This window comes from Desmodus rotundus, chromosome 9 (assembly GCF_022682495.2).
Source record: "Desmodus rotundus isolate HL8 chromosome 9, HLdesRot8A.1, whole genome shotgun sequence".
Classification (NCBI taxonomy): Eukaryota; Metazoa; Chordata; class Mammalia; order Chiroptera; family Phyllostomidae; genus Desmodus; species Desmodus rotundus.
Window position 1 is genome coordinate 107,451,432 of NC_071395.1, and position 22,839 is coordinate 107,474,270.

The 22,839-nt window shown below is 60.5% G+C and overlaps 1 protein-coding gene across 2 annotated transcripts; it reads left to right on the plus strand.

Annotated features, from left to right (window-relative positions):
• The first annotated feature begins 657 nt into the window (after positions 1–657).
• On the plus strand, positions 658–19,319 carry ADAM11 (ADAM metallopeptidase domain 11). 2 transcript variants are annotated; one of them, XM_053911939.2, is made up of 27 exons: positions 658–927; positions 1,384–1,559; positions 9,102–9,178; positions 9,374–9,440; positions 10,398–10,483; positions 10,571–10,646; positions 11,032–11,098; positions 11,167–11,234; positions 11,538–11,612; positions 11,688–11,759; positions 11,974–12,140; positions 12,663–12,747; positions 12,869–12,959; positions 13,093–13,144; positions 13,646–13,745; positions 13,828–13,899; positions 14,015–14,107; positions 14,398–14,478; positions 14,983–15,033; positions 15,141–15,204; positions 15,423–15,522; positions 15,741–15,860; positions 15,952–16,120; positions 16,210–16,324; positions 16,406–16,496; positions 16,759–16,776; positions 17,248–19,319. In XM_053911939.2, the coding sequence occupies exons 1-27, from the start codon at positions 864–866 to the stop codon at positions 17,261–17,263; spliced, it is 2,313 nt and encodes a 770-aa protein (XP_053767914.1). In that variant the 5' UTR covers positions 658–863; the 3' UTR covers positions 17,264–19,319. The 2 variants fall into 2 exon arrangements, with proteins under 2 accessions (XP_053767914.1, XP_053767913.1); XM_053911938.1 differs by having other exon boundaries at positions 16,759–19,319.
• Positions 19,320–22,839: the final 3,520 nt, after the last annotated feature.

The following is a 22,839-nucleotide window of genomic DNA, read 5'->3' on the forward strand; positions in this document are numbered from 1 at the left end:
CCCCGGCCCGGTGGCTCGGTGACAGCAAGTCCTGAAGCCCTGCTCTAGAGGCAGCGGCACCTTCGGCCACGTAGAGCCTGTCGGATGGAAAGGGAACTGGGCCGGGGTGTGGGAGGGCTCCGCAGTGCCCTGCTCTGCGAGGAGGTGGAGAGATCCCAAAGGTGCCCGGAGGGACTTTAGCCAAATGAGCCTCTGCCCTCAGTCCAGTCCCTGACCTTTCTGGCTCCAAAAGCCTTCGGTTAACAGGGGATTTGGGGGGTCTCCGGGCTATGTCCGGGGGAAGCCGCCTCCCTGGTACAACGAACGCTCTAGGGGTGAACCTGGCCGGGGAAGCCACGCCCCCGCATCTCTATCCCGCGGGTGCCCAGACCTGCAATCGCCAGGTCAGAGCTCGGGAGTCCCTGTGTACCCTGCCTCCCTCCCCCTACAACTCTGCTGGACCTCGGAGCAAGGGGCTGCCGAGGAGGGGGTCGCAGGACCGGGACCGGGTGCGACCGGCCCGCACCTGCCGAGGAGGGCCGAGGCGGTGCGAGAAGGCCGGCCCCCGGGCGGTGCCTCTTTTGTCCTCCTGTCACGGCGGCCCGGGCGCTGCCCGGCTGGGGAGGCCCCGGGGGGCGGGGGCGGGCCCTCGGCTCACGTGCTCGCCGCTCCGCTCTTAACCCGGCCCGCCGCCCCGCCGGGATGGCCGCGGCCCGAGCGCGCTGAGCCGGGCGCCCTCCCCGCCGCCGCCGCCAGCCTCGCCCCGCGCCGGGCCGGCGCCCCCGCCCGCGGCTCCGCAGCCCGCGCCCCCGCCCGCGTCCCGCCTCCGCCCGCGACGAGCCGCTCCACCGCAGCCCCCGGACTCGGAGGATTATGAACGAGCCATGAGGCGGCTGCGGCGCTGGGCGGTCGCGGCGCTGCTGCTGCTGCCGCTGCTCCCCGCGCCGGGTGAGTGACCCCCGCCCGCCGGGCGCCCCTTCCCAGCCCCCGCCCCGGGGTTTTGCGGCGGTTTCTGCTGCAGCCACATTTTCCTGCAGTGCTCGGGGTGACAGCCGGTCTAGAGTGCAGGAGGGTGGGTGCGGGGGAGGTGGGAGGGTGCGGGCACCCACCTGTCCCCATCTGGCCTGCCGCACCTCGGCCATCCCCCTGCCGCTGGCCGGCGGACTCTGCAGGTCTCTGCGGTTTGGGGGGGCAGTCGTGACAGTTGGGCAGGAGTGAAGCAAGCTCCTGGCCCCCTCCCCATCCCATCGGACTCTTCCGCCTGCAGGGCACCGTATCTTTCCCCTCAAAACCCCCAGGACCCCAAGAGCCACACCAGAGTCGGGGGTGGGAGTGCCCATTCCATTCCCAAGTCTCCAGCCCAACGGTGGGCATCTGCCTACAGCTATGGCCTTGTGTCCCCAGGTCTTGGGACCCGGGGTCCTGCTGGAGCTCTGCGTTGGAGGGTCTCACCCCGGTTGTGGGGCCCGGAGGCCCCTGAGGTCACAGAACCCAGCCGTCTGGTTGGGGAGAGCTCCGGGGGAGAGGTCCGAAAGCAGCAGTTAGACACCAGGGTCCGCCAGGAGCCACCCCGTGGACCGGTGAGTGGAGCTGAGTGGGGAGGCCAGGGGGCTGAAACAGGCCTTAGAACCCGTGGGAGGCCAGGGGCAGCCAGGGTTTGGGTGCCTCCCAGGCGGCTGGCTCCTGATGCCTCCCCTTTTGTACCAAGTGGGTACTGGAACCCACCAGTGGGAGCACCCACCTGCCCTACTCCAGGGCCCCTCCATCGTCGCGGGGATCCCGTGCCCTCAGCAGACTGAAACGCCCAAGGCTCAGGCCAGTCTCAGTCAGCCTTCTGCTGGCCCCCACTCCTCTCCTGCCAAAGCAAGTGGTTTTACTCCAAACAGGGGTTGGGTAGGGCAGTAAGGGTAGGGAGAAGCAGCTGAGAGCCCATTCAGGGGTTAGGGATCCTGGGTTCCTGCCATAGCCACCCATAGTGGGCCTTTTTGGAACAGCTTAGTGCTTGCTCCTGTCTCAGTTTCCCCCTTGCACTGATCAGCTTGTTCTCCTTCCTGTCCTCACTGAGGACGGGGCCTTGGAAAAAGGTTCCAGGCCCCAAGTGCACCCATAAATGCCTCCACCCCCTGTCCCTTTCAGTTGCCAGGCCCCTCCTGCCTCCCAGAGGAAGGTTGGGAATGAAGGAGATTAATTGCAATTAATAATTAATTAATATCATGTGAATAATAATCACCCAGATGGAATATTCATTCAGCACGCCTCAGCTCTCCAGGAGCTGGAAGTTGAAAGTTAGCCAGGCCAACGGGGGTGGCGGCGGGCGGGATGGCGAGGGCCTGGCAGAGAGAGGTGGGAGGTGCAGAGCTGAGACTGGAGGAGGAGGCTCGGAAGTTTGGGCCACTGAGGTCTTGGAGGGTGGGAGGTCCTGGGCTGGGCAGAGGAAGGAAGGAGGGAAACAGAGGCCAACACTGTGGACATCTGTCAGACTGGCATCTGGCCCTGCCTAATGTACTTGGTTAAAAGCCCTCAGCGGGGGCGGGGGCTGTGGGGGTGGGGGGGACTCGGGAAATGGGATGGAGCAGGAAGGCAGCATGCATAATAGATGGACCGTCACTCAGAGCAGTGCAGAGGGGGGAGGGGTGGCTAATGGTCCTGAGCAGGCAGGCCTGGGGGCGGGGTGGGGGGGTAGGAAAGGCGAGGAGGCTGCTTTCAGCACCTGCCCAGGCTCCTTGGGAGATGGGAGATGGGCAGTCGGGATGGTCCCAGGGCCAGGCATGAGGTGTCCTGGCCATTAGTCTGACTCACTTCCCTACTGCCCCCCTTCCTTTGAACTGTGCACCCCAAGGCTGTGTTGGCTGGGAGGTGATGGCGGGGCCTGACTGCCAGGACCCCTATCTGGTGTGTTAGGGGGTGTCCAGTAGGATGGGGAGCCATGCTGCCAATGGGGTCAGAGGACAGAGGGGAGAGAGAGCTGAGGGCCAGGCAGGGAGGAAGGGTGGGTGCTCCTTCAGCGTAGTCACCTGAAAGGGGGGCTGCTCTGGGGTGTGGTGGTGCCTGGGACAGTGCGGTGAGAGCTGGGTGGATGCAGCTGGACTGGGTGGGCTGAGCCCCCCACACAGGAGGGGAATCTCTTTTGGTGTCGTTCTGCTGGGTGAGTGGGTGGCACGTGTGCACGTGATGTGTGAGTGACTGAGTCCGAATGTGCCGGGGGAGGGCGGGTGTCCGAGGAGGTGGGGGCCGAGGGGTCTGTGGGTCTGTGAGGCGGTGGTCCCCTCCAGGGTGGGGGTCTCTCTGGGATTGAGCCTTCCCAGTTACTCCACTGCAGCCCTCCCCCCCACGGAACTCACTCATTGATTGGCCTCACCTGTACCTCAGTTTCCCCTGAGGTGGAATTCTTACAACTCTGTAAGGCAGGTAACTTGTCTGCCCATTTTGCACATGAGCAAACTGTGACTCAGAGAAGTTAAGTAACTTGCTCAAAGTCAAATCAGATCTTAAGCAGTGGAATAATTTTTTCCAAGACCAGATTCTTCCCACTGCCTCCAGGGACTCTAGATTTGGGCGCAGGGGGCAGGTCCCCAGCCTCACCCAGTGCAAGGTGGAAGACCAAGGGAGACAGAAAGACATGTCCAGAACGTTTCCCCTGACCAGGAGACCGGAAGGAGAGGGTACAACCCTCTACCTCCCACTTGGCCTTTCTCGCTGGAGCACTTCGGGCCTCAGACCCTCCAGGCTGATGTTGGAGACAGTGTAGGCGGAGCCCAGTGTCCCGGTGGGACACGCCCCGCCTTGGTGCTGTTGAGCTTTGTCTGAAGTTATTGCTCTGGTTTAGGACCACAGGCCAAGCCAGGTGGTGGGTCAGCCTCAAGACCCCCGTCTGCCAAGGGCCATGTGGTGAGGCCAGAGGCACACGCTGACTGGCAGCACAGGATGGAGGGGCCCGGGGGTGTTGACCTGCCCTGGCCCTGGGCTGCTCACCTCGCCCTCTGGCCCGTTCTAAAACCAGGAGGATGGTAATCATCTCGGGCCACCCGCTGCCCAGAGGTGGTGACAGTGTGTGAGGACTCCCGGCTTGTGTGAGAGGGACTTCTGAGAGGGAAGGGGGCCAGGTCGGAGCAGGAGCTGCAGAAATGACAGTGTGCTGGGGGACCCGACGGGGGCAGGCACTCTTCTGCCTGTGTGTGCGTGAATTCACCTCATTCTCATCACAACCCCAGGACGTGGGGCTCTCAGTATTCCCATTTCACAGACGGGCAAACAGGCACAGAGAGGTGAAGCAACTACCCCAGGCCACACAGCATTTAAGTAGCAGAGCAAAGAGTGATACCTGGAGAAATATTCTTAACCAGGCCCAGGAGATAGACTCTCAGCTGAGCAGGCTAGGGGAGGGGACCTCGGTCACTGGGCTGAGCTCCTGTGAGAACCACCCAGACCAGCATTCACTGGAAATGCCACCCTGGAAGCCCTCAACTGAGGACATGTGCTACAGTGCTTGTGTCTTCTTCCTGCAGAGGGGTGGGGGACAACAGGGCGAGACTCAGTCCCCAACCCTTGCAAGACAGCAGTCAGGGGCAGGGAGCCACAGGGTCTTTGCCGGAAGCCCTATTACTCCACTAGGGCCAAGGCCACGCTGTGGTCTCTGCAGCCAAGGTCACAGTGCTGTCCTGAGACTGGAGGCAGGAGGGTGTGGTAGGAGCAGGCTGACAGTGGAAAGCCAGGGCTGGGGCTTGTGCTGGGCTCAGCACGCCCTGCTGTGAGCTGGGGCAGAGGGAACATGTGCAGGAGGCTGAAGTCCTTTTCTGTGAAAGGCTGTACCTGTGGGTTTGGGGTGGGACAGCCTCAGTGGGTCCCAACTCCACTGCTTCTGAAGGAGGAGTGGCCTGGGCAAGCCTTTGGTGCCTCTGAACACCATCTTCCCCATTCATGAAATGGGGATAATAGTCATCGCCCCTCTGCCCGGCCGCTGTGAGGGTCAGAGGAACTGACGTCTACGCAGGTGTCCTACCTGGGGTCTGGCAAGAGCAGACGTTCAGCGTGCGTGAGGCCCGCACTCCGCCCTGCTTGTGGGGGCCAGGTGCCGGCGTGAGGGCCGGTTCCAGAAACAGGAGCCAGGGCATCTGGGGGTTACCTGTCAGGCTCTGGGCGGAGTTCGGGGGGCCACGGGGGCAGGAGTCTTGCTTCCCCAGCCAGACTCCATCTAGCCTGTGGTCTTGACCTTCGTAAGTGCCCCTGCTGGTAGCCTAGAGGGACCCAGCTGCCCAGAGTCTGTCTTCAGAGGGACTAATGACCCGATAAAAAAAGCGACTGTCCTCAAAAATTTAAGTCAAATTCAATTAACAGAAATTCATCCAAGGTCCTGGCCGGGTAGCTCAGCTGGTTAGAGCATCGTCCCTGATACACCAAGCTTGTGGGTTCGATCCCCGGTCAGGCAGGGCACACACAAGAACCAACCAATGAGTTGTGTAAGTAAGTGGAGCAACAAATCAGTGTTTCTCTGTCCGTCTCGCGCTTCCGCTCTCTCTCTCAAATTAATAAATAAAAAAATTAAAAAGTGACGGCAGAAAAAAAGAGAAAACAGAAATCCATCCAGTTCTTCCCTCTGGGACCCCCACCGCCCTGACAGTGAGCGGGGCCTCACTGCACCTTGGGGCGTAGCTGCTGGGTGAGGGGGTTTCTCCCAGGTGGGGCCTCCGCTCCTCTGGCTCGTCCCCACCCGCTGCCGCCCAGCTCTTACAGTTTACCCGGTTCCTCCGAGCCCTGTTCAGCTGGACCATTTACACTCTCTTCCTGTCATTCGTTATTACCACCAATCCTTGTGAGAATAACACATTAAAAAGGGCTCTCATTTAATCCTCACGACAACCCTATGTCACGGATGGGGAAACTGAGGCTTGGAGAGCTTAAGCAGCTCACTCAGGCCCTTGGACGCCTCTGCTTTCAACACAAGCGTGGGGCCCTGGCAGCGAAAAAGACGAGTGTAGCCTGGCCTCCAGGGGGCCGACTCACGGCTGCCCACAGGAGAAGCGGAATCAGGGTGTGAAGAACTGCCTAACAGCCAAGAGTAGGGGGGCCGCAGCCCCTGCGGGTTGGTTGGCGGGTGCAGGCTTTACGGAAGAGGGTGGGGAGGAGGAGGCCATGGCAAGAGATGGAGGTTCGGAGGAGGGGTTCAGGGTGACTCTCTGGGGACAGTGCCTGGGTGTTCAAGTTGTCCAGGGCACTGGGGACCCTCAACACCTTTGTCTCCCTCTTCCCAGGACTGACTCTGTAGGTCTGGGGTGGGGCTCCGCTTCTGTATGTGTTCTCTTGGAACTTCAGCGGGATCTCTGCCCCCTGTATCTGGTCAGTCTGACACAGGGCGCAAGCAGGTACCTGGGGAGTGGATGAGCTGGCAACAGGGACGCCTTGGGGAGGCCGTGGTCACTCCTGCCAGGTGGCCGCAGCTGCCATGGTAGACATGAACTGCAGCCCGAGAGTGAGGCTTGGCCCTGCACCTCCCCAGTGTGGCCCTGGGCCAGTCACCTCCAAGTGTCTCTCCCTGAGCCTCCGCCTGGCATTTGTAAAATGAGCGCCAGACATCCCGGGCAGGTTGAGATCAAATGAGCCGGAGCATGTGAAAGCCGGATGGCCCAGAACAAGAGACAAGAAGCAAGAGCAGGGCACGGGGTCGGGGCCCAGCCGGCTAGTCACCAGCTGCACTGAGCTGGGAACGGAGGAGGGCAGGTGACAGGGGACAGGAGGGGCTCCCAAGGGAAGGGCTGAGAGGTAATGGGAGAAGTCAGGGGCAGGTCAGGGGCAGGAGCAGTTTGGCTTTGATGAAACCTGGGCCTGAGGCTTGGCTGGGGAGTCTTAGGGCCCTGGTGCCAGCAGGAGCCCCCTGCCCAGACACCGGGTGTGTAGAGGTCCTGGGAACTGAGGTGGGCTTGCCTGATTTTCCATCCTTCAGACAGGGAACGTTCCCCTGTGTCCCCCCACCTCCTACTTGGGCCCGGCCAGGCAAACCTGCCCAGCTATTTGGTCTCCCTCCTCTTCCTCCTACCGCCTCTGGTAGGGGCAGGAAATGATGGGGCCAGAGAGGACCTGGTGTTTGGGCTTTCCTCAGAGTGGGGCCAGCTTGCTCTGTACCAAGAGGAGAGAGGCCAGATGGGTTAGCTCACTCACTTCTGAGTGGAGAAGATTCTGCAAGTGCCAGGGCCAGCTCGGCCAGAATTCTCCAGGCCCAGGACGACCCCCACTGCACAAGCCAGCCTCACAGCCTGGCGTCTGGGCTCAGCTTATCATTTTCACAGGGACAATCTGAGGCTCAGAGAGGTGGCTGGACCATCCCTGAGGCTGCCCGGCCTGAGAGTGAAGTCAGGGCAAGGAGCCTGGACAGGCTGCTCCTCTGGATGGCCAGCATGGGGGTGGGTTCAGGGTTTGCCATTAGGGGTCAGAAAGAATGAGCAGGATCAGACCTGGGGGCAGGGGAGTGCAGAAGTGGGCTAGGCAGAGAGAGTTCAAACCCAGGAGGGGAGAAGGAGAGCGGGATGGTCCGGGCCAGTGGGGAGGAGAGGGAAGCTGTGACTTGTCCTTGACTTTCTATTTCAAGTCTGATCAGTGCCCCAGGGGCCAAGGATGGACGGGGGGTGGGGTGAGTCAGTGTCCTTGAGGCAGAGAGGGCTGCCGACCCAGGCTCCGGCCCTTTGCCCCTGCATCACCCCTCTCCCGGGGCCTCCCACGGACCCTTGGCCATTTCCATCTTACCTCACCTTTGGGGTAGGAAGGCCCTGGCAGCTGATCCGCTAGGCTTGAATCCCAGCTCTTCCACTTCTTAGATGCGTGGCCTTGGGCAGGTTAGTATCTCTGTGCCTCAGTTTCCCGTCTGTCAGTAGGATAACAGCAGCGCCCACCCCATTGGGTTGTTGCGAAGATCAAATATGATAAACTTGTGAAGCACGGAGAACAGTACCAGGCACGTCATAGCCACTCAGGAGAAACCTAGGTGGTAATGAGGAAGCCAGTGAGCACAGACCTGGGATTTCATGACATCGGGCCCAGTGGCAGGACCCTCATTTGGGAGCCTGGACTCAGTCTTCTTGAATGGTGGGAAGAACGCTCCAGTGCCTCCCAGGCCTCTCCCGTACTTCCCAATTTTTTGCAGGGCCTGAGGCTTGGGGTGGGGACGTGGTTGCTGAGAAGGACAACACCCCCTCAACCCAAACTCTCCTGTCCCTTCTTCTCTTGGGTGTCTTTCCCTAGAGGTGCACTAGCTTCAGGTCTGGGGTCCCCACCCCCCAGATCAGATGGGTGCCCAGGCCAGCGAGGGCAGCCATCTTGCTCAGCCTGGTGCATTGTCATGACAACCCACAGCCTCCCAGCCCCACTGCAAAGGCCCCTCTGAAAAATTTATCAGGAAAACTTCCGTGTTTAAAAATTAACCATGGGATTGAAATATTAAAGATGAGCTACTTTGGGCGAGGCAGAGGGCAATGGACTTGGGGGTAGAGGAGCCAAGTTCTTTCATCCTGACGGGATGGCATCTGCCCATCACCCCTGCTCTCAGGCCCCCCATCGACTCCAGCGCACCCCACCCCATCCGCAGAGTTTGAGGTCTCCTCCTTCTGTGGAGGCCCCAGCAGAAGGGGAGGAGAGGGACACAGGAAGGAAGGCGCCTGCTTCAGCAAGTTCCCAGGATCATGCTGCACACAGCTCCTGTTTACCCCTTTCCTGTAATACCTCTGAGGGCCTCCCTTTAGTCCACCTGAGGGTGGGCTGGCCCTGCCAACAGCGGGAGGCCCGGCCCGAGCAGTGGGCAGGCCAGGCTGCGCCTCTCCACCCCGGCGGCTCCAGGAGGCTGCCCCAGAGAGGGTGGGCTAGCATCTGCCCCCTGCGCTACTCACTGTGCCCTGACCCAGAGGGCAGAGTGGGCTGTGCCCCGGTGGACGCACTCCTGCCCCCACTCCCAGGAAAGGAACAGGGTCTCGCACAAAGCATCTCCCCACCCCCCCAATCAATGGTCCTCATAGCTGCCGGACTTCGCCCTCCCTCCCTTCCCCAGGGCTACTCTCTGTTCTGGGGTTTCCCCGATTCCCCAATTCCCACCTTCAGGCTTCCCCAGGTTGACCCTCCCTCTGCCCTCTCCCCACCCCCAGCCTGTCCACCTGGCCCGGGTGAGTTTCGTCATCCCAGCCTTCAACTCCAACTTCACTTTGGACCTGGAGCTGAACCAGTGAGTGTGGCCTTGAGCCTGGGGGGAAGGGCTGCACACCGGTGGGCAAGGCAGGGCCTGGGCTTGGCTGCTGGAGGGGGAGACTGGGCGGGGTTGGGGGAGAGGGGCCCAAGATCTGCATCTCTGCTGGGGCAGGACCCAAGCTTGACCCAGTCCCATGAGTGACCCGTCCTTCTGCTGCCCACTCTGTTTCAGTTACCTCCTCGCCTCGAAATACGTGGAGCGTCATTTCAGCCGGGAGGGGACAACGCAGCATAGCACCGTGAGTGCCTGTGGGAAGGGACATGGAGGTGCGATTGGAGGTGCGATGAAGGGACAGCCGGCCATTGGAGATGGGGCCTGGGGTGTACCTTACACTCGGGATGGGCCTGCCCTGCAGGACCCTCCATCTCCCCCACCTTAGAGGTTTTGGGGGTGGGAGTTGGAGCGGCATGTCAGAGGGTGTGCAGCACCCTGAGCTCCCTTGCCCAGCTCCAGGGGCCTGACCCCGGCCAGCCTCCCTGCCAGGCATGGAGGCAGCCAAGCACCACGACGGCTCCAGGCCCAGACATTCTGGGAGGGGGCAGTTGGGGAAACACCCTCTTACTCAGCAAGAAGACCCTGGGAATTCCTGGCTGCCTGCTATAGCAGGGTCCCAGTCCTAGAGGCCCAGAGGCCCAGAGGCCCAGCAAAGATGAATGAGTGTCTATAAATAGCCTCCCCCCTCCCCCAGGCTGTTCAGTAACTGGAGCACAAGTAATTCTGCAGGAAGCAGGGGGAGGGGTTGCCGGTCCCCTCTGACCCAGGAGCCGGGACCAGGAGGACACACAGCACGTGTCCAGGCGTCTGTGAACACACTGCCTGTGACGTTGTGTGTGTGTGTTGGGGGGTCAGTCCATAGCATTCATCTAGTCAAGGGAGACTATCCATGGTAAGTGCTTAGAACAGTGCACGGCACATAGTAGGTGCTACATGAATGCCAGTTATTCTTCGCAAAGGAGTCTGGGGTCCCTGGGGTCACCTTTGTAGGTGAGGTGAAGGAGGCCCAAAGAGGGCCAGGAAATTGCCCGGGGTGAGGCAGCAGGTTAGGGGCACACCCCAGAGTAGAGCAGGGCTGTAGAAACCCGGGCGCACCCAGGACCGCAGCCCCCTGCACTCGGGCACCTCCAGCAGCCCTCATCTGTCTTCCTGCCTTCACGCCGGCGCAGGGGGCATGCCCACTTACGTTCTGCTCCTCCAGGGGGCTGGAGACCACTGCTACTACCAGGGGAAGCTCCGAGGGAACCCCCACTCCTTTGCCGCTCTTTCCACCTGCCAGGGGCTGCAGTGAGTATGGGGAGGGGCGGGGCAGCCTGAAAAAGCCTCCAACCCTGGGCCCCGGGATGGTGGGGAGCCGCACCTCTCTCTCTGCAGCGGGGTCTTCTCTGATGGGAACTTCACCTACATCGTGGAGCCCAGAGAGATGGCCAGGCCTCAGGAAGCCCCCCAGGTGAGCCTTTACTGTCCCCTCTGACAGCGCCACCACATTTGTCCCGATGGCTGTCATTGCCCCTCCTTCTGCCTTGGTAACCTCAGCTTCACTGCCCTCAGTGACCCCAGCTCTGGTTCCCTCTCCCTGTGCCCCCACCTCCAGTGTCCTCCAGGTAACCTCCCACTGGGCTCCAGTGTCCTTTGCCCCTGTCTCCTGGCCGCCCCCAGGTCTTGACCCCGGAATCTGAGCATATGGGAGATCAGATCCGACATGGGAGCTCTGGCTGGTTCTGGGTCACTCTGAGGTGGGGTTGGGGAAGGGCTGTCTCCTCCCAGCCCCACACCCCAGCTGGGCTCAGAGCAGACCTGTCAGCCTTACAAGAACTAAGTTTTCCTCATTGCAGGGACCCCTTCCCCACCTCATTTACCGGACCTCTCTCCTCCCAGCCCCCACCAGATGCAGGGAACCAGGTAAAGGAGGAAAAGTGGGGCTGGGGAGGGGACTGGCTATGCCTCCCCTCACCTGTCCCTTCCTCCAGACTGCCTGTTCACTGCCCCTGCCCACTCTGCTCCTCCGAACCGGCCGAGGCTGAGAAGGAAAAGGCAGGTACGGGGCCCGCACAGACCTCGGGCTGGGCAAAGGAGGGCTCAGACTGATGTGGCTGGGGGCCAGGGAACCATCTCTGGGAGGAAGCCTCCCGCCCCATTCTCTAATGCCAGTGTCTACACATGTCCCAATGGGGGGCTAACAGGGGCTGCCTGCCCTTATACCCAGGATGGGGAGGGGTATCCCCACCAGTGGGGATCTGGCATTCTCCCTGGCTGGAGTCCAGCCCCCTAAGTCTGTCCATGGCTTGGCCATGACACCAGGCATGGAGGGGACTGATTCCAAGTGCCCACCCCCTGCCAGGTCCGCCGGGGCCACCCTACGGTGCACAGTGAGACCAAGTATGTGGAGCTGATCGTGATCAACGACCACCAGCTGGTAAGTGCCCAGGCTGGGGGGACTCCGGGAGGCGGGGCTGGGAGCAGCCTCACCCTCCACCCACTCTTCCTGTAGTTTGAGCAGATGCGGCAGTCGGTGGTCCTCACCAGCAACTTCGCCAAGTCTGTGGTGAACCTGGCAGATGTGGTGAGCAAGCCTCCCCCTCCCGCTCCCTATGGCCCCACACTTCCCACCAGGCTGCACACATCCTTGGGGTGAGCCCTCTAGGGCACTGTCAGCCAGTGACCCCCCCCCACCACTTCCCGAAGGAGGTGCAGACTGGTGCCCTTCTCCAGCCCTATCCCCCAACACCCACGCCCTCCCCCCAGCTTTCTCCCCATCTTCTCCCATCTGGGCCCAGATGTACAAGGAACAGCTCAATACCCGGATAGTGCTGGTTGCCATGGAAACATGGGCAGATGGGGACAAGATCCAGGTGCAGGATGACCTCCTGGAGACCCTGGCCCGGCTCATGGTCTATAGGCGGGAGGGCCTGCCTGAGCCCAGCGATGCCACCCACCTCTTCTCGTGAGTTCCCCACCCCGTGCATCCCACCAGCCTGTGCTGGTGGCCACAGTGCTCAGGGCACACCTGCTCTGTGCCAGGTGCTCTTGCAGGGTTTGAGGCTGGTCAGGCTTATCTTGTACCTGCTCCAGCCATTGCGACAGGCTGGGCATCCTCCCCTGCATCTTAAGCCGATGCCCCTTTTCCCCACCTCTGATCACCTATGCCTTCACCTCTGCCCCTTTGCTCCCTCTTCCCTTTTCAAACTGTCCTAGCACCCTTCCTGGTAGGGCAAAAAGTCAAATAAGAGGTCCTTGCAATTAGAGATGATCTAGTAGGAACCTCTCATGTGGTTTGCAAGCAAACAAACCCAAAGAGGGGAAGGGGCTTGCCTGAGATCACACAGGATGACATGAAGGGGGGCTTCTTCCTACTTACCTCCCCAAGGAAGGACTCCAGTAGGGGAGGCTCCTCATCTCCCTCACAGCCCAGGGGAGCCACCGTGGGTAGGGCAGGAGGTTTTCCCGACAGCCCTTTCCCCTCCAGGGGCAGGACTTTCCAGAGCACCAGCAGTGGGGCTGCCTACGTGGGAGGCATCTGCTCTCTGTCCAGGGGCGGGGGTGTGAATGAGGTGAGCAGTGTGGGGACACAGCTGGGGTGGGGGTGGGAGGGAAAGGGGCTCCTAAGGGCATGAGCCCTGTGCCTTTTGGAGGGATGTAGACATCTTTGTGCTCCGTCTTCCTCACCCCAAGTACGACAACATGGGCGCCATGGCAGTGACCCTGGCCCAGACGCTGGGGCAGAACCTGGGCATGATGTGGAACAAACACCGGAGCTCAGCAGGTATCAGCGAAGATCCCACGTGGCCCCATAACCGGCCTAGACTCACGCCCAGCAGCTCCAGGAGTGAAGAGGGTGTCCGGGGGTGGGGGGCAGTCACCTGCCCTCTCTTATGTACACCTGGCTCACCTCTCAGGGGACTGCAAGTGTCCGGACAGCTGGCTGGGCTGCATCATGGAGGATACTGGGTGAGTTTGGGTGGACAAACCAGAGGAAGGCCCAGTGCAAGGAGAGTTCCAGAGTGAGTACTGGTGACAGTCTCGACCTGGTGGCCAAGAGGTCTAGCTCTCCGAACCACTCAGGATTCCAAGAAACCCAGTTTTCTTCAGTACACTGCACACAGGGAGACCCAGATTCCTCTGCTCCGCACCAAAACTGACCAGACTGTAATGCACACTGCCGCCGCTGGGGGCCGCCAAAGCCTCTTTTGGAGGCACCTTCGCTCCCAGTCACTTCAACCTGACTCCTGGAGTCTTGAGGTTGCAGAAAGGGGACAGGAGCGACCTCCTCCGCCCACTCCCGCTAGACGGGGAGGCGGGAGGATTGTTGTGCAGATCCTCAGCCTCCCCCACAGCGTGAGCGAGTCCCCATTGCAGCCTATCCTCAGTCTTTAGAAGGGGCCTAGAAAGTGGGCTGGGAGGGAGGGCGCGGCCAGGACCCAGCGGTATCCCCTCCTTATCCCTGCCCAGGTTCTACCTGCCCCGCAAGTTCTCCCGCTGCAGCATCGACGAGTACAATCAGTTTCTGCAGGAGGGCGGTGGGAGCTGCCTCTTCAACAAGCCCCTGAAGGTACCAGCCCAAGGGCGGGTAACGTGGGAACGAGCCTTGGGTCGGGACCCGGCCAGACTCCCGACACCCCCTCCCTGTCCAGCTACTGGACCCCCCTGAGTGCGGAAACGGCTTCGTGGAGGCGGGGGAGGAGTGTGACTGCGGCTCTGTGCAGGTGAGCGACCAGTGCCAGGTCCCAGGCTGGGGGACGCGGGGGTGGGTGAGAGGGCGAGCCTAGGTGGGAGGGTCCAGGCTCGCCCGCTTCCCTACCCTTCTCACCGGTCTCTCAGGAGTGCAGCCGAGCGGGCGGGAACTGCTGCAAGAAATGCACCCTGACTCACGACGCCATGTGCAGCGACGGGCTGTGCTGTCGCCGTTGCAAGGTAAGGGGGACCCACTGTTAGGGCGGGGAGGAGGCGGGACCAAGAGGGACCCAGCTGCTGACCATAGAGCAGATGGAGCCTGAGCAAACTTGGAGGGGCGGGGCTTGGCACGAAGAAAGCGCCAATGGGGAAGGAAAGGGCAGGACGTGCTGGGCCTACTGTAGGCGGGGCCAGGGGAGGGGGCGGGGCACCTGGAGGGAGGCGGTGGGCGGGGCGGAACGCAAGCAGGCCTGGGGGCGGGTCCGGGTCCAGGGTCCCAGGTTGAGCCCTGAAACGTATCCCTTCCTCAGTACGAACCGCGGGGTGTGTCCTGTCGAGAGGCCGTGAATGAGTGCGATATCGCGGAGACCTGCACTGGTGACTCGAGCCAGGTCTGTCCAGCCTGGCCGGTCTGCGGAACCCCGGGCGGGGCAACCCCTGTCCCTACGGTTTTGGCTGTGTCGGGTGACCACTATTCTTCGCGCCCCTCCGCTCTGCTGCTGGCGTCGCCGCTGCTAATTAACCTGTTTCCTCACCTGAGGAAGGGGTTGTTCGTGCCTCCCGGCTTTGCTCCTACAATCTCGTTTGCAGTCTCCTTGGTGTTCCCATCACCTGACGTGGTCCTGGTGCGTGCTAGGAACCAAAGATGATAATATTAGTTAACATCTCTGAAGTCTTTCTTACGTGCCAGGCATTGAATTTTCCCAGCCCTGTGAAGGGGTGCAGGGAACAGGGGACTGGCTGACCTGCGTGGTCTGAGTTCCAAGGCAGGTCTTTGTTCCTGACATGGAAGAGCCCCCACTTGGGGGGCATTAGGCCACCCCCCCTCCCTCCCTGGCGCCAGCCTCACATCTCAGGCCTAGGGTCGCTCTGCTCAGCTGCCCCTCTCTCTGCAGTGCCCCCCTAACCTGCATAAGCTGGACGGTTACTACTGTGATCAGGAGCAGGTATGGTGGTGTTGGGGGCTCCTCCCTCTTCTGGCTCAGTGCAGTTTGTTGTCTCCACTGTGACCACTCGGTGTGTGGGTCCCTTTTGTCTCCCATTTGTCCCTTAGGGCCGCTGCTATGGGGGTCGCTGCAAAACTCGGGACCGGCAGTGCCAAGCCCTTTGGGGCCATGGTGAGTCTGGCTAGGAGTAGGAGAAGGGGCTCTGGAGGACCCAGAGTCAACCATCTGGGGAGGGGGCAGGTTCTGGCTAAATACATTCTCCACCAAATATGCAGCTCTCCAACCTCTCGGGGACCCAGCTTGACTGGGTGTCAGCCGGAATGTTGGAGGTGCAGACTTAAGGTCCTGGGGTGGGTTCTGGGGTGACGCCGCACATCACCTTTTTACAGCGGCTGCTGATCGCTTCTGCTACGAGAAGCTGAATGTGGAGGGGACAGAGCGTGGGAACTGTGGGCGCAAGGGGTCAGGTTGGATCCAGTGCAATAAACAGTGAGTTGCCAAGGCTCCTGGTTGAGCCTCCCCAGCCCTGGGGCCTGGGGTTTCTTCTTTTTTTCAAAGATGGAGCAGTAATTTCTTCTAGGATGTACCTGGGAGTCTCGATGGGAGAATACATAAAAAATCAGAGTGTGAGGAGAAGGCAAATTCAAGTTTGGTAGGTGGGTCAGAGGTCAGACTTAGGGCCCACTGTCTCCATACTGCCCCAACAGGGATGTGCTGTGTGGCTTCCTCCTCTGCGTCAATATCTCTGGAGCTCCTCGGCTGGGGGACCTAGGAGGGGACATCAGCAGTGTCACATTCTACCACCAGGGCAAGGAGCTGGACTGCAGGTGTTGGCTGGGACCATGGCTGGGGAAGGGGAGGTAGCAACTGTGATGGGGTGGGGGGCATGGGCGGAGGCTGGCTATGCTGTCTCCTCAGGGGTGGCCACGTGCAGCTGGCCGATGGCTCAGACCTGAGCTACGTGGAGGATGGCACGGCCTGTGGGCCCAACATGCTGTGCCTGGATCATCGCTGCCTGCCAGCCTCTGCCTTCAACTTCAGCACCTGCCCGGGCAGCGGGGAGCGCCGCGTCTGCTCCCACCATGGGGTGGGTGCCTGGAGATCAGGGATGGCAGGAGGGGCTTCCAAGAGGGGACAGAGCCCTGCTTACCTTGACTGGCCCCGCCCCATGTCTAGGTCTGCAGCAATGAAGGGAAGTGCATCTGTCAGCCAGACTGGACGGGCAAAGACTGCGGCATCCACAACCCCCTGCCCACGTCTCCACCCACCGGGGAGACGGAGAAGTATAAGGGTGAGGCCACTGCTGTCTGGGACAGGGCTCTGTCTTCTTGCCTTGCCTGTCCCTGCCAACCAAGCCCTGCGTCCTCCCCAGGTCCCAGTGGCACCAACATCATCATTGGCTCCATCGCCGGGGCTGTCCTGGTTGCAGCCATCGTCCTGGGCGGCACGGGCTGGGGATTTAAGTAAGAGACACTCATGCCCCCTATCCCCCCCCCCCCCCCACCGCCCTGCCTCTGCTGTCCCGGGGCTTCTCAGAACCCCAGGCTGTTGGAGCTGAGGGGCCTCTCTGGGAGGTTAGCTAAATTAGAGCTTGTAGGTCACGGGCCAGGCCAGCCACAGGTCTTGTTTTAACATTTAAAAAGATTAGTTAGACCTCCCAAGACGAGGTCACAGATGGTTTCTTTTCTGTTCTCTCTTTGTCCATCCTCTCTTTGGCTCCTGAAGAAACATCAGGCGAGGAAGGTATGACCCGACCCAGCAGGGGGCAATGTGATGCCTGCCACCTCATCCCTCCCACTGTCCGTCTCCATCTCATTTGTCCCCTCACATTCTGTGGATGGGACCTAAGGGCCAGTTCTGCATCGCTGTCGCTGATGTCGCTACAGGGGTGGGAGAACCCACTCCTGGAGGAAAGTCCTCAGCCGTTTCCTCTTGCCCATCCATCCCCCTCAGGCCTTGGTCCGTTTGCTCCTGGCCCTCCCCCAACCCCCACAGCCCCACCCCCGGGAAGGGATCCTCCCTCTGCATCCCATTTGTTTGGTCTCTCACGTCATCATCACCTCACTGGCTGTCTGACTTTCCGCCAGACCCCCTCCCTGGCCAGCCTGTGACTTGCTGCCTCCAGGGCGTAGCACTCACGTGGGGCCCAGCTTGGAGGGGTCTTCCTCTGGGCCCTGCCTCCTGTGCTGCCCTGATGCCCCCTCTCCCTTCCAGGTCTGGAGGGGCCTAAGTGCCACACCCCTCCCTCCAAGCCTGGCACCCACGTCTCAGCCCAGAATCGGGAAGTTGCCCCCACCCAGCCATGGAGGGAGGCACCCTGCAATGTCTTCCAGGCCCAAGCCTTTCAACTCCTGGCCCCACAGGGATTTGGAGGGTGGGGGCTGTGGCCCTGCCCTTCACACCACCAGGGTGGACCAGGCCTGGGGCATGTCCCTCATGGTCCCCCACCCCACCTCCTGCGGCTTTGGCCTTGCACACCAACTCTCTCTGTGAATGTAGCTTCCATCATCACAGGTTGCCACGGTGGTGGGCGGAGGGGTAGAGGGGTGCCCCTGGGCGCATGGCCTAGGATGGCCCTTCCTCGAAACCAGGCAGCTGGAACAGGGTTCTAGCTCTCTGGGACTTAGGGAGAGGGGGCTGAAATCAAAAAACTTTTTTTTTAACTGAATCTTCACCTATGAATGTAACTCTGGGGGTGCTGGGCCAGGGCAGTTGGGGGGTGTTTTGCCATTTGTGGGAGGGGCTGGAGGAAGGGAGGCATGGCCATCCCCCAGGATGACTACGCCTGGAAGCTTCTCACTGAACACTGATGCCCCCAGCTGGGCAGGGCCGGGAGTCCTGGCTCCTTCTGCCCTCCCAGCCCTGCTGAGGTCGGGGAGGAGTTTGAGTGCTGATCCAAACCAAAGCTGCCTGCTCCGTGCCCAAGCCCAGATTTTGGGTGCGGCAACCATATGTCCCAGATTGTCTTCAATTCAAAGTGACCGTCCTTGCCAGGATGCATGTATTTGGGGTTCTAGGAAATGCAGCCCCTGAAATAAAATGGCACCTTCCCCCTTTTAAGAAGGGTGATTCTGGGGCTGACTCAGGGTTTAGGTGCCCCCCGGCATAGCCTAGTGGTCCCAGGCTGGGCCATCTTTTCCTGGGAGGACTTTCCCAAGTAGGGAAGGCCTGAGGTGGCCCAGTGCCTGGAGGGTTAGGGGTTCTGCCTGTGATGTGCATGAGGAGGTAGGAAAAGGTGGGTCTCATGGATGATCTTCAGCTTCTAGAAAAGTCCTCAAGGCCCCGTCAAACCCATTCCGCTCCTTACCCCCATCCCAGGGCCGAGTAGTAAGTTTACAGTTGTTTCCCCCTTGTGTCCTCGGGTCCCCACTGCAGTGGAGGCTGAGACGGGTGGAGGCCGGCAGACTTCCTCAGTCCTCCAGCAAACAGCCCTGCCGGCGGCCTTCCCTCCCGACCCCTGCTTGGGACAGAGGAGCTCTGGCTCCTTGACTGTTGAAGACCAGCTGGCAGGGACAAGATGGGGGTCTAGCTACCTATGGATGAAAGCCACAAATGAATGGAGCCCCCTCCCCGGGGACCCCCACCCAGACTCAGCAGGGATTTCTGAATACCCCAAGGGCCTCTGAGAGGTCCCTGTTAGTCTCCCCCACTCCCCCACCCCTGCTACTGGGGCAACTTTGAGGAGGAGTCATGGAGGAGGTGGCCCCCTGTTTATCTGCACCACCCCTCAGGGCAAACTGGGGACTGAGACCCACTGACACCCTCGTGGGTAACTGGATATGCCTACAATGGGGTTCTCAGGACTGAGCTTCAGCGGGCACTGCCCTAGCAAGGGGATGGGTGCAGTACTGCTCTGGCCAGCCCTGCCGCACCAGCTTCCCCGGGGCTGCGGCAGGGGCAGCAGGCCCAGGGTTGGGTTTTGCACTACCGCTGTGATACCTTAAGGCGCCCTCTGATGGTGCACATGTGCGCACAGGTGGCGACGCATCTGGCACAAGCATTTGGATCCACACCTCTGCACAAGTGTGAATACCTCTGCACACATGGACATGCTGTGTGTGCACACGTGGGGTGGAGTGGGGTGTGGAGAACTTAAGACTTCATGTGACCAAGTCCTCTCGGCTCCCAGCCATCTGCGTCCTCCTGCCCCGACCCTGGCAGTGCCCCAGGGTGACTGGAGGCTGCACTGGCCTGGGCCTGGGCCTGGCTCCATATTGCATCCTGTATATATGTCATCGGGGCTCGGGGTGGGGAGGCAGGGGCAGGAACATCAATTAAAGATCATGTCTGGGGGCTCACACCAGCCTGTGCCTCTCCTTCCTGTAAATGACGGCACTGTGATGGGGGGGACCCTTCCCTTTCCTCCCTGGCCTGGGAAGGAGCATGGCGATGGGTGATGACAGGTCGGGGGGGAGGGTGGGCCCTGAAGGTAGGAAGTGAGCCCCTGGGTGCTGAGAGGCTAGGAGGCAGGGCGTAGTTTTCCGTTCACAGCCAGGAAATGACACCAGCTGGGTGGAGGGCCTGGCTCTTCTGCTTCCTCCACTCTCCCAGCAAAGATAACTGCCCTCTGGTTTCACAGCAGAGCAGGGTGGGGTGCATTGGAAAGCATCTTACCAAAGGCAGGAAACTCAACTTCCCTTTTATGGTTGAAGCCAGAGAGGCCTGTGCTCACCTAAAACCGTTAATCTGGTCCTAAGGGCAGAGTGCTCTTGGGCCTGCAGGGAATTTGTTCTTGTCCCACTTCGGCTGCCTTCTGCTGCACCTGCAAGGCTGAGAGCCGCCCCCCCCCCCTTGGAGCCCCGTTTGAGCCAGATAGGTATGATTCTTTTTTGTTTTGATTTTTTTTGAGTGGCTGACAAGTTTAGAGTTTTACACAGTATGTTGGAAATGACAACGTGAGCTGTGCTGAGGTGAGAAGCCCAGCCCCAGCCCCCACGGCCAGGTCACAGCCAGGCCAGACCAGGCCAGGCCAGCTCCCCAGTTGCTGAGGCAGGACCCTGCCTGGTGTGACGATGGGCAGCCAGCGTCACTGGTCACTGCTGCCCTTCAGGGCCAGGCTGTGTCGGGGGACAGTACTGGAGCCTCTACTGACCTCAGGACTCCTTTCCACCCCCAGCTCCAAAGCGCCCTCTAGGGCTGGCTGAGAACTCCTGGGTTCACGGAGGGCCGCCCACAGGAAGTCACTGCCCAGTGGCAGGGAATCAGCTCCACTGGTTCTGAACCTCAAGGCCACCACAGCATCCCTGTCACTTGCAGAACCTGGCCCTAGCAAGACTGCTGGGTGTGACGCTACAGTGACCATCATCAGGACAGGGTCCTTCCAAAGGGAAGTCCGAGTCCATGTGAGTCCCTCGGGCCTCTCCCACAATGGCAGACCCAGCTCCAGCCGTCCACCCCACTGCCCGGGTCGGGGACAGGCCCGCTGCAGGCGCCCTGGCACCCGCAGGCCTGGGGCTGCTCCGGCTCACTCCACACTGAGCACACGTTCACGGCGGACTTGAGAGCGCCCAGCAGAGAAGGCAGGCCCAGTGCTCGCGCCTGGGACCACGCCAGCTATGCCTCCTCCTCTTGGAGCGGCCTCAAATGGGGCCTCGCTGTTCTCACTCCCTTAGTGGCCTTACTCAAATGGCAGGAATGCACAGAAAAGCCAAATCTGTCACTGTCCTTAAGAAAGTCCCCGGAGGTTGGTCCTGGAGGCTTCAGTCTGCGCCTGCCCTCAGCTTGGCACCACCCAGAAGTCTGTCCCAGTCACGCCGCACAACCCGGCACCCTGACACACACAAGGGAAAGGAGTGGGTCACCCGGTCCCTCCCAGGGGTCACCCGGTCCAACCTCAGCCCTCTCACTCGGAGGGCAATGAAGCCTTCTCCATGCCCTTTCTTTCTGTCCCACACCCTCAGGTGTCTGCTGGGTGCAAAGAGGCAGACCTTCCCATAGGGGCGCCCTGCCCCCTAGGTTGCACACGCCATCTGACCGGGCATGGCCTCTCCCCGGCCGGACAGAGCAGGGTCACAGAGGGGCCAGGGTGGTGGCGCTGCCCAGGAACAGACAGATATGTACTGGTCTTATCTTTTCCTCCAGACCACTCTGGGCCTGGGGCAGTGTGGCTCTGGGAGCCCGGCTAGCTCGGGAAGATGAGTGAGAGAGGTGGGAACAGGGGATGTGGGGTGGAAGGATGGGGCGGAGATACTAGGAGCAAGAAATAGCAGCAGCGGGCAAGGTGCTGGGGAGACTGAGCAGCTGGAAGCTCCAGGGTCACAGCCACATCCTCCACAGCCAGGACTGCATTTCAAGTGCCCGATAGCCACATTCGGCTGGTGGCTACCAAGTCGGATAGCTAGGTCAAGACAACAATGCTATTAAGTAGCAACATTTAAACCCAGGAAATAAGGCAGAAGAAAGGAAACAAACTATAGCAAAAAATACTTGGATCAGCTGCAGCGGACAAGACTCGTTAAAGGCGAGGGAATCTGTGTGTACCTTTCTAGAAGGTAAACGAGGAGCTAGGATGGCTTTGGCAGTCACGATACTCACTGCAAAACGTCGGTTAGTGTCGCAGCTCAAGCTATTGCTATCATGTCCTTTAGGGTCCTAGGATGTTACAACCTGCAGACCATTCTCGGAGGCAACTCCGGAAACATTCACGGGCAGTCCTCGCAAAGGGCAAAAGCACTCGGGAGGGCCCACGGTCACCTGGACCTTTGGGGGGGCGGGGAAGTGTCTCCCAGCTTCGTGAGGTCGATGAGCCATGGATAACAACATCCTCCGTGCAGAGCCCTAGAGAGAGCCTTCCACCCGTCACACTCTGTGTTCCACGTCCACTATTTATATGGGGACAAGGTGCCCCTCGGTCCACCCTCAGTATGCTGACATATCGCCGCGTTCGACCGCCTTTGCTCTCTGTGCAAAGCTCTTCACATGGTCCATCTGACCATGAATAGAGACCCACCCCCCAGGTGAAGGGACAAGGGCAGCATTGTCCGGTATACTCACTGGACCTGTGCCATCTCAGGGACAGCCCTGGCCGCTGGGCTCCATTGTGGAGTCCCCACTGCCTTCCCTTCTTTTTTTTTTTAATTAACTTGAGAGAGACATCGATTTGTTGTTCCATTCATTTATGCATTCATTGTGTTCTGCATGTGCCCTGCCCGGGACAGAACCCACAACCTTGGGGTGTTGAGATGGCATTCTAATCAACCGAGCTACCCGGCCAGGGCCCCACTGACTCCTTAGGCAATGCTCCGGTTGGGCTCTGAAGTCTCCACTGCCCCACCCCCACCCCGGCCCCTCACGCACAGTCCTGGCCTCCAGCCACCTGAACCCCTGCCCACTTGGCAGCCTACAGCCTCCCTGACAAGTGTCTAACCAGCTGCCAATCTCTATTCTCCTCAGGAACCGTCTGCTTCTCCCTGGCAGCTGTAGTGCCCACTTGGGTTTAAAAATAAACTCACTGTCTGCCTTTCTCCAGCCTGACCCCGTAACTCCCCCCAGGTCGAGCCTGATCCTGGCTGCCTCTGAAAATGAGATGCCACCGTCACTCCACAGGCCACTGCCAGGGACGTATTCCCACATCTCCACTGAGGACCTACCGTAGGAAGTTCATCCTGGGAAGCTTCGTTTTGTCACGAGGCACCTGTCACTTCTGTAACCTGAGGGTCATTCCTGGGTTGAGGATTTAAGCACAGGAGTGCGGTGGTGGGAGACAGGGCTCATCTTAGGGAGAGAGAGACTCCCAGGGTTGCCCAGGCTGATGCCATTACCTGAAGCCCAGAGAGGACCAGCCATTACAAAATTTAGTTTTTAATC